The sequence below is a fragment of the Narcine bancroftii genome, chromosome 11, assembly GCF_036971445.1.
Source record: "Narcine bancroftii isolate sNarBan1 chromosome 11, sNarBan1.hap1, whole genome shotgun sequence".
NCBI classification, from domain to species: Eukaryota; Metazoa; Chordata; class Chondrichthyes; order Torpediniformes; family Narcinidae; genus Narcine; species Narcine bancroftii.
Genome location: NC_091479.1, coordinates 16622482 through 16633132, shown reverse-complemented (window position 1 = coordinate 16633132; position 10651 = coordinate 16622482). Strand labels below are relative to the sequence as shown.

The following is a 10651-nucleotide window of genomic DNA, read 5'->3' as shown; positions in this document are numbered from 1 at the left end:
GAAGAACTCAAGCCTGAGACATTGGCCACATTTCTATGGGAAGAACGCTGTTTGGCCTGCTGAGTATTATCCTGCACCGTGTATTTTTGCTCAGAGGGACGTGCGCCAAACGCAGGCAGGTGGGACGAATGTAGGCAGGACATTTTATTTGATGTGGGCTGGGGCCTGTTTCCACGTTCTTGCGACTATGATCTGAGGGCCAGAGGCAGATGCAGGAGGATCTGGGGGAGATCTGAAGGTGCCTGCAATGTCTTCACTCATCTTGATCATTCATCAGAATAAACTCCTCCCTAAAAATGCCAGTTTTATTTTGATGATTAAAAATGATAGACTACATTTCAAAAGTAGAAAACATCTAAAAATAACCATGGCAGATATTTTTCTTATTCTATCGATTGCAAATGATGGAGTGAGAAAGAGAGATGAAGATTCCAGGTTGGGGGTGGGGGGAAGGATGTCTTGCAAGTGTGGCAAGTCACACACTTCCTCAGAGCTTGAGGCTGTCCTGCCACATCGCATGTCCTGATCCACCTCTCTCCAGCCTGCAGGTTCATAAACCCTCTTTGAATCAAAGATTCCTTTGGATTTGCTTCCCGTTAAAATGGGGCCCTCTGCTTGATCGTGGATCTCGTAGGTCGTGTCCTTGGTGCTTCTGCAGAGAGAGGAATATCAACGAAAGGAAAAGTAGTTTGAACTTCAAGCCCCGTCCCTCCCCTCCCACACTCTGCTGCGTTAACTCCAGACCGATTTCTTTAATTCTGTGTCTTTCAGATATCTTTCAGTTTATCTAACCCAACTCCATCAGCATTGTGAACACTTTCTCTGCTCGGAGAACATCAACACATCAGCCTCCCCACACAACCTCCATGGCTTAACCACCTTCCACCCCTACAGTAAAAGGTTTATTTAAAATTCCAGGTTAATACCATCTCAGATCAGCATTTCAATCTCACACCTGAGGGCTTGATCCAAAGGGAAGCTCCTTCACGTTACTGGCTACCCTTGTCTGACATGGCAATGCCTTCAGTATCAGTGAGTTGCCTGCCTGCTGTTTAATGAGTGACCTGCTGGTCAAAGTGGGTTACCTGTTGGTTAATGAGTGACCGGCTGGTCAAAGTGGGTTACCTGTTGGCCAGTGAGTGACTGGCTAGTCAAAGGGAGTTACCTGTTGGCCAGTGAGTGACCGGCTGGTCAAAGAGAGTTACCTGTTGGCCAGTGAGTGACCAGCTGGTCAGAGTGTGTTACCTGCTGGTCAGAGAGTTACCTGCTGGTCAGAGAGTTACCTGCAGGAGTCCCTGGAAGAGGCAACACTTTCCCCGCTCTCTTCCTCCTGTGGCGCTCGGATCTCCGTCTCGTTTCCTCACCCACCTCCGTCTTCTCCTCAACCTGCCTCCTGGCGGCCCTGCCGCCTGCGGACATCTTCTCAGAACGATTCTTGGAGACGTTTGGCGATCTCTGCTGCCCAGATTTCCTCCTCCTCCTAATGGCTGCCTGACCCTATCAACAAAAACATAGCACACATTAAGGGAGAGCTCACTGCACTCTTGAAGCGTCCTTGTGGGACAATGGAATTTCCGTTGGCTTGGCTTCGCGGACGAAGATTTATGGAGGGGTAATGTCCACGTCAGCTGCAGGCTCGTTTGTGGCTGACAAGTCCGATGCGGGACAGGCAGGCACGGTTGCAGCGGTTGCAAGGGAAAATTGGTGGGTTGGGGTTGGGTGTTGGGTTTTTCCTCCTTTGTCTTTTGTCAGTGAGGTGGGCTCTGCGGTCTTCTTCAAAGGAGGTTGCTGCCCGCCGAACTGTGAGGCGCCAAGATGCACGGTTTGAGGCGAGATCAGCCCACTGGCGGTGGTCAATGGGGCAGGCACCAAGAGATTTCTTTAGGCAGTCCTTGTACCTCTTCTTTGGTGCACCTCTGTCTCGGTGGCCAGAGGAGAGCTCGCCATATAACACGATCTTGGGAAGGCGATGGTCCTCCATTCTGGAGACGTGACCTACCCAGCGCAGTTGGGTCCTCAGCAGCGTGGATTCGATGCTTGCGGACTCTGCCATCTCGAGTAATTCAAAGTTAGGGATGAAGTCGCTCCAATAAATGTTGAGGACGGAGCGGAGACAACGCTGGTGGAAGCGTTCTAGGAGCCGTAGGTGATGCCGGTAGAGGACCCATGATTCGGAGCCGAACAGGAGTGTGGGTATGACAACGGCTCTGTATACGCTAATCTTTGTGAGGTTTTTCAGTTGGTTGTTTTTCCAGACTCTTTTGTGTGGTCTTCCAAAGGCGCTATTTGCCTTGGCGAGTCTGTTGTCTATCTCATTGTCGATCCTTGCATCCGATGAAATGGTGCAGCCGAGATAGGTAAACTGGTTGACCATTTTGAGTTTCGTGTGCCCGATGGAGATGTGGGGGGGGCTGGTAGTCATGGTGGGGAGCTGGCTGATGGAGGACCTCAGATGAATTACGTCGTTGCCAAAGGTATGCCCTCTTTCTTTTCTCATCTGAGTCCAAATTCTGCAATGTTGCTCTGGTAAAAGACCCAGAAATCTGGACTGCCCAGGGGATGGGTCGGTCCGGATTTTCTGGATTCTCGGGCAGCATTTTAAAATTCAAATTTAAGGAAGAATAAAGAAGAGATGAGCAGGTAGATTTTGATATTATATTCATTAGCAAATACAGAGCTGTTCGTTGATCAACATGAGGAGTTTTAAAGAAAAATAGAGTCCACACTTCCAATTTCAGATTTATTATTGTCAAAGAACATACAACCCTGAGATTCCTTCTGGTGACTGAATTGGTAGTGCAAAAAAAAACTGTTGTAGCATTCGTGCAAGGCAAGCGTGGAGAAGAACGACACACGCACACCAAAGCCTTGGAAAACAATCTGTGGCACACAATAGCCCACTAAGTTTTTAAAGTTTGAGAGCTTTTGAAAGGTCTGAATTCTCGGGTGGTCCGAATTTCTTGCTTCTGGATATTTGGACTTCTACTGCACCTCCTAGTGCATCTTTTTCAACGAAAGCTGAACACCTCCTTTGATTGCTTTGGAAAGGAGAATTCAACTGCACCGGTGGGAATCCCTGCAGAAACTGGCGACCCTGTGATCTCTGTCCCAGAGGCCAACGTCAGAATATCACCCCTTCGAGAGGGTGAACCCTCGCAAGCCATCAATCTCTGACGGCGTACCTGGCAGGGCACTGAAGATCTGTGCCAACCAACGAGCCAGAGTGTTCGTGGATATTTTCATTCTCTCACTGCTGCAGTCAGAGGATTCTACCTGTTCCAAAAGGGCATCAGTCACCCTGGTACCCAAGAATAGTATCATGAGACGACTGTCGTCCAGTAGCACTAACCTCTACTGTGATTAAATGCTTTGAGAGGATGGTTGCGGCCAGAATGAACTCGTACCTCACCAAAGACCTGGACCCCGCTGCAATTTGCCTATCGTCACAATCGTTCCACAGCAGGTGCAATCTCAATGGTTCTTCGCTCCGCCCTGGATCAGCTGGACGACAGCCACCACCCCCCCAGCTTTTCAATGGTTCACTTTACGCCACTTTGCTTTTACAAAGGGCCTACAGTGGTACCTGTTTTCGCTAACTGAAAGAAATCCCAAGAGCATTTTTGCTTTAGAGAAACAAAAGCAAAAATAAGGTTCAGCGTTGGTTTTGCAGCGAGCTGTTATAGAATCAGCGACAGAGATGCCACCAAGCTCCTTCACTGTACATACATGATCGTATAGAGAATAGGAGCTGGGAGGTGATGCTGCGGCTGTTTAAGGCATTGGTGAGGCCTGGTTTGGAGTACTGTGCTCAGTTCTGGTCTCCAAATTATAGAAAGGATCTAGATAAGGCGGAGAAGATTTACAAAGATGTTGCCTGGCTTACAGGGAGAGATTAAGGAGACTGGGACTTTATTCATTGGGACGTAGACAACTGAGAGGGGACTTGATAGAGGTATTTAAAATTATGAAAGGAATAGATAGACTAGAAATAAACAGACTCTTTCCCCTGAGGGCAGGGAGGTTGGATCAAGAGGGCATGAGTTAAGGGTAAGGGGGCAAAACTTGAGGAGAAATATTAGAGGATGTTTTTTCACTCAGCGAGTGGCGGCAGAATGGAATGAACTTCCGAATGAGTCCCTTCTGTCATTTAAGAGAAGGTTGGATGAGTACATGGAGGTGAGGGGGGGGTTGGAGGGTTATGGGCGGAGAGCGGGAGGGTTGAGCTGGTGGAGTTGCTCTGGTGAACTGGTGTGGACTCGAAGGGCCGACGTGGCCTGTTCCCGCGCCGTAAACGGTTATATGGCTATTATATCTTCTTTATAATGGCTGCGTACTTTTCAGATCGTTGTTGGTGTTATTTCAGGTTTTGTGTGTTATTTGGTGGGTTAGTTTTTTGGGTCTTGGGTGTAAAGGTTAAAACTTTGTGTTTTTGATTCTGAGTTAATTTTGTACTTGTCTCTTTAAGGAAAGTATTGTTTGGAGTGTTGCCACAGTGACTTTGATGTTGTAATATCCGTGCAGACTACGAGCTTGCATCTCATTCTCCGACAAACTATGAAGGTGAGCTCGAGATAATTTTCTTTCTATGCGTCTTATCTCTTTAAAGTTGAATGTCGTTTCATCTTTAAATACAGTAAATGCATTGTTTATTCATCTTTATGAGAAGTTTGCAAAATGTTTGTCAACGAATTAAAGCTGCATCTACAAAGTTTGGGTTATTGGATTAATAAGACAGTAATTCGGAATATCGTAGCCCGCGTTGCCCTGAAGAGGACACGTTTCGAGATTAGGAAATACTGGAAGGTGTTGTTTATACTGGGAAAGCTCAGAATTTTCCCATATAAATTACTGGTAATCACTCCTTCGTTTTACGCCATTTCAGCTTATGAAAGGTTACATAGGGACTGTCTACCTTCAGATAACCGGAGGAAGTGGTGGGGGGGGGGGGGGGGGGGTGGGGAAATCTGTAGATAGCTTTGGAATTGTGCCTGGCCACACAGTCATGGGTGTAGAATGAGTAGAGCTAAGTAGGCCCATTGCAGTAAAACCATTTGACAATGACAGTGCATCTCAGCCCCCCTAGTCCGCACTGATTCGCTCCCTGTCCATAACCCTCCAATCCCCTCCCATCCATGCACCCATCCAATCTCCACTTAAATGACAAAATTGACCCTGCTGCAACCACATCTTCGAGAAGGTCATTCTACTCAGCCACCACTCTCTGAGTGAAGAAACTTCCTCTCATGTTACTGCTAAACCTTTGCCCCCTAGCCCTTAATTTATGACCCCTCGTTCCAATCTCACCCACCCTCGAGGGGAAGAGCCTATTCACATCTATTCCTCTCATAATTTTAATACCTCTATCAAATCCCCCCCCCCCCTCAACCTTCTACGCTCCAATGAATAAAGCCCCAGTCTACTCAATCTTTCTCCGCATTCTAGATACTGCAATCCAGGCGACATTTTAGTAAATCTTCCCTGCACCCTCTCTACCTTATTGATATCCTTCCTATAATTTGGGGACCAGAATTGCACACAACATTCCAGTAGGTCTAATCTTTTACTTAGGTACTGTACATGTTAATTCAGATTTGCATTCCAGATATTTTATCCTCCCCTTCCCTGGGGTAAGGACTGTGATTATATCCCCATTCACCCTTCCCAACTTCCTTCAAATTCTACCCCACGCCACAGCACTCCGGACCGCTCACCCTGGCCTAATAACCCATCAATCCACCTGCCTTTGGGAAGTAGGATGAAACCAGAGCATCTCGAGGAGCTCGGACAGTTAGAGTGAGTATGTACAAACTCCACCAGAGACAGTTCCCAAGTTTAGGTTTGAACCTGATATTGCAAGTGTGATGTCCGGGTTGGCCCCCTGTGTTTACTGCCAAACCTCAGTACAGGTATACCATCCTTTATCCGGAACCCTTGGGGGACAGTGTGTTCCGATTTATGGAGTTTTCTGGATTTCGGAACAAAAGCCAGCTTCCCCAGATTTAAGCCCACCCGAATTGTGCTGCGGGGTACTGATGGTAGCGATCAGCCATGATCTGTAAAATGGCGGTGCTGGCTCGACGGGCCGAAAGGCCTACTCCAGCTCCTATTGTCTATTGTCTATTGTCTTCCAGTCGCACTGGCACTCTCCCCACTTCGCCAACCTGAGTCGCGCTGCCGTATCTCTCTCCCCCCCCGCCCGAGTCACGCTGCCGTCTCTCTCCCCCCCACCGCCTGCCCGAGTCACGCTGTCGTCTCTCTCTCACTCTCCCCACCGTCTGCCCGAGTCACGCTACCGTCTCTCCCCCCTCGCCCAATCTAGTCGCGCTGCTCTCTCTCCCCGCTGTAGCAGCACCAGGAAAAAAATTCCGGTTTTTGGAGCTTTCTGGATTTTAGATGTCTGGATAGAAGATTGCGTACCTGTACTGGGAAAACAAAAACGGTGAATGCGGGAAATACCTGGCTGTTCAGAGGTGGAACAGGGACATTGTTTTATTACTGTGTCATCTCTGAGAGTTTCCCACATTGCCTGTCTTAACATTTCACTCACCTCTGGCTTCAACGATCGGTTTTCCTCCTCATCTGCTTGCTTTTTACTCCGAGATTTGGCTTTGAGACCTTTGGATCCTTTTGGGGGAGAAAGTAGAATAAAGACACAAACACGGAACAGCCTGAACAGCCTTCCAGAGCTGCAGGCGATCAGTTGGGCAGCACGGTTCGCGCCACGCTATTACAGCGCCAGCGACCCGGGGTTCGAATCTGGCGCTGCCTGTAAGGACTTTGTGTGTTCTCCCCGTGTCTGCAAGGGTTTCCTCCCACCCTACAAAACATACGGGGTTTGTAGGTTAATTGGCATAATTGAGAGGCATGGGCTTGTGGGCCAGAAGGGCCCGTTTAAATTGTATAAAAATGTTTAACCGAGTTGACCACCTCACATGGGTAGAAATGGAACTTGGTTTTATTTAGAATACTTCCATGTTATCTATTATTGGGTCTTCTCTATTCTCTTCTTTACACAAATTAACTGACCACCCGGTCATTAAACACAGTTTGAGAAGATGGGCACAATTTAGAAGGCTATTTTTGGATTTCTCTTGCCAGCCCCAATTATATTCAATCACCTTTTTCTACCTTCTTTGCAAGACACTGCACAGATTGGGTATTAAATGTTTTAATGACCTTTTTATTCACAGCAATTTTACATTGTTTGAACAACTGGTGGTAAAATTTAATTTATCCAGAGTTCATTTATTTAGATATTTACAAATTAGACATTTTGTTTCATCTCAGATTCCTGATTTCTGAGGCGAATATTCTTGATATAATTTTTGAACTAAACATCCAAATATATTTTACTTATGCTAAAAATTTACATTTGTTGTCTCCTCGGGTCAGGTCAGAAGTGTGAACTTCACATTTTAAATAACAATGTACAGCAAAACAGGAATCAAACATTCTAACTAGAAGATGAAAACCATGCTTACCTTTCGGAGCCATCGGCCCTGGCAAGCCCTGTAATTAAACCAAAACACTATGTTAAAATATACTGGGATGAGATTTCTTTTCTTTTCTCTTTCGGTACTGCACAGTTAGCTTACATTTCTCTACACGTGTACGTTGAGTACAGTCTAGACAGTAGTAATAATTCTGCCTGGCCCGCAGGGAAAAGGAATCTCAGGGTTGTATGTGATGTCGTGTATGTACTCTGTGATTGTGGGGGGGGGGGGGGGCAGTGATCATTTTTTAGGTGCTGGACCTCACCAAAAACAGTGACCAGAAGGGCGGTCCAGAGAGCTCTGCAGCACTGCACCCCTGGCACTAAACCTGAACTTCGACATTGACCTCGCTTACGACTTACAGCACTGACAACTGACTCCAGGATTTAATGGTGAGGAGATGTGGAAGCAGTCCATTCAGCACACACTGTGTTGGCTGTCAATCGGCATGAATCACATTGATCCCCTGTTGAGAACACAAGTTCTTGGGAGTCACTATCTCGCAGGATCTTTCCTGGACCCAACAGACCAATAGCATCGTGAAGAAAGCACATCAGCGCCTCTACTTTCTCAGGAGTTTACAGAGGTTCGGTACGACACCAGAAACCCTGGCAAATTTCTACAGAGGTGTGGTGGAAAGTGTGTTGACCGGCTGCATCACTGTCTGGTAATGGGGACATCAATACGTCTGACCATAAAGCCCTCCAAAAGGCAGTGGACACAGCCCAGGTCTTCACAGGCAAACCCCTTCCCACTATCTACAGGGTGTCGGAAAGCTGCAGCAATCATCAAGGATCCACACCACCCAGCGCAGGCTCTGTTCTCACTGCTGCCCTCAGGAAAGAGGTGAGGGCACCACAAGACTCGTGCCATCAGGTTTAGGAACAGCTGCTACCCCTCCACCATCAGACTCCTCAACAACAAACTCAATCAGGGACTTTTAAGGACTCTTACTTGTGCACTTTATTGATTTTCTTTATGTTCTCTCTGTATTGCACAGTTTGTTTACATGTACAGTTTATTTTTGCATTATTAATTAATGGTAATTCTGCCTTGCCCACAGTAAAAAGAATCTCAGGGTTGTAGGTATTGTTATGTATGTACTCTTACAATAAATCTTAAATATTAGCCCGCAACTAACTCATAGTTGCTTCAACACCACCCTTTCGAACACTTCATCAGTTCAAAACAGCCCTTGTGTACTGCACACATTACCCCACGTTAACGATTCCGCCAAGATTGTCCACTTGTTTGCAACCTGGAGTGGAACAGGGTTTGTTTCAGGACCAAAGAGCAAAGAGAATGAGCTTCTCCACGTAGTGGACTTTCACTGAACAGTAAGCTGGAGAGTCCGGCCCAGGTAATCACTGGTAGTTCAAGGGGGCCAATGCGTACTAATGGGTGAGCTATTAATTGAGTGGCAGGTGATGAGTCTTCCGACTAGGTTCCAGATGGAGCGGTCGCGTGGCCCTCTGCCGTTTTTGACAATAAACACTTTTTAATTCTCATCATCAATCCAGCACAGACAAACAGAACCAACATTGGTGCCTCTGTCCACCCCACTCCCTCCCCCCTCCCCCAACCCCCAATCTCCAGGTGAGGACATACAGGGGATTACCTGGAACCAAATGGTTCTCCCGTTGCCATCACGTAACATCTGCATTCCTGCCACATCGTAGCAGCGGAGCCAGGCGGTGAAGGCGGATGGAAGGTCCGGGCGGCCCGACTTGTAGCCCTCGCCTCCTGTGGTTGAGTAAGGTGGATGAGTCTCAGAGGATGGCCCGATCTTCTTCCTCATGAAAAAAGGGATGCGGGGAATGTTCTAGCTTGTTGCTTGGGGCCTCCCGGTGAGAGGACGGGGAGTGCGGGAACTGGGGCCTCAGTGGGGAAATGAGGAACTGGGGCCTGGTGAGGGGATGGGGAGTGTAGGAACCGGGGCACCAGAGATCGGATGAGGAGAGCTGGATCCGGGTTACGGTAAGTGGACCAGGAGTGCTGGATTGGGTTATGGTGAGTGGACATGGAGAGCCAGATCGAGGCCCCAGTGAGTGGTCGAGGACTGCTGGTTCCAGATTCCGATGAGTGGAGAAAGAGTGCCATATCCGGGTTACGGTGACCCGGTGAGGAGTGCCAGATCCGGTGAATTGAATGCACCACAGCCAGGTGCCAAAACCTCCGGATTTCGGACAGACAAACAACAGAATTTGGGAGCTGCACTTACAAAGACTTACCTAAATTAATGACCTCCATTGGCAGCAAGTGGCAGAGCTCAAGGATATCAGGATTGTCCAACTTCAACTTTATCTTCTTACTTAGGGACAACTCAGCTGGCTTGAGAACAAAGACGGACCCACAATTAACAGTTGTTCAAATCCAGCCATCTGACCTATCAATACAAAATATGTCGCACTGCCACGGGATGACGTAAAGATGTCCAAAAAGCAGCAATGACATTGCCTGATCAAAGGCCCTTTTGATGTAGGAATTGTGTGCACGGAGATTTTAAATTTAGCACGGTTATAGGCCATTTCGACCAACGAGCCTGTGTTGCCCGATTTACACCCGATTGACCTACCACCCCGGTACATTTCGAACGGTGGGAGGAAACTGGAGCCCCCGGAGGGAACCCACGCAGACACAGGCAGAACGTACACACTCCTTACAGGCAGCGTGGGATTCGAACCCAGTTCACTGGCACTTTAACAGTGCTACGCTAAACGCTATGTTAACCACGCCGTTCTGGAGAGGAGCCACTGGCGTCCAATCGCACAAGTCTCTGCATCTCCTCAAAGTCAGCCCTAACCCAATGGGCCAGCTGACCACCTGCTCACCCTGCAACCGCTATGATGAGACGGAGAATGGGAAACAGTGGATGGAACCGTCTGGGATCGACCCTGCCACAGTCAGGTCCACCCCATCCTGTTCTACCTTCCAAAGCCATCCCCAGGGAATTGGTATCTGACGTGCCAGAACTGTCTCTGTTCACCAACAACCCCACAGGGACACACCCACGGAATTCTCCGGGGGTAGTTGGACTCTCTTCTGTTGGAGATGGTCAATATCTGACACTTCTGTGACACAAGTGCTACTTCAAGTTCAATATCATCTGACCATACATATTGTTACGAGCCCAGAGGACCGCTAAACCCAGCAGCAAT

General features: G+C 47.9%; 1 protein-coding gene across 6 annotated transcripts in view; it reads right to left on the bottom strand.

Moving 5' to 3' along the window:
- Positions 1–289: 289 nt before the first annotated feature.
- neil1 (nei-like DNA glycosylase 1) overlaps positions 290–10651 on the bottom strand; it is a 35729-nt gene continuing 25367 nt past the window's right edge. For 5 of the 6 annotated variants that reach the window (XM_069902714.1, XM_069902713.1, XM_069902715.1 and 2 more), the window contains 6 exons: positions 9725–9824; positions 9112–9236; positions 7482–7509; positions 6548–6624; positions 1284–1497; positions 290–652 (listed from right to left, as the gene is read on the bottom strand). In XM_069902714.1, the coding sequence (XP_069758815.1) occupies positions 597–652; positions 1284–1497; positions 6548–6624; positions 7482–7509; positions 9112–9236; positions 9725–9824 (600 nt within the window). In that variant the 3' untranslated portion in view covers positions 290–596. Of the gene's footprint in view, positions 653–1283; positions 1498–6547; positions 6625–7481; positions 7510–9111; positions 9287–9724; positions 9825–10651 lie in introns of those variants that run through there. The other variant, XM_069902716.1, reaches the window with a different exon arrangement.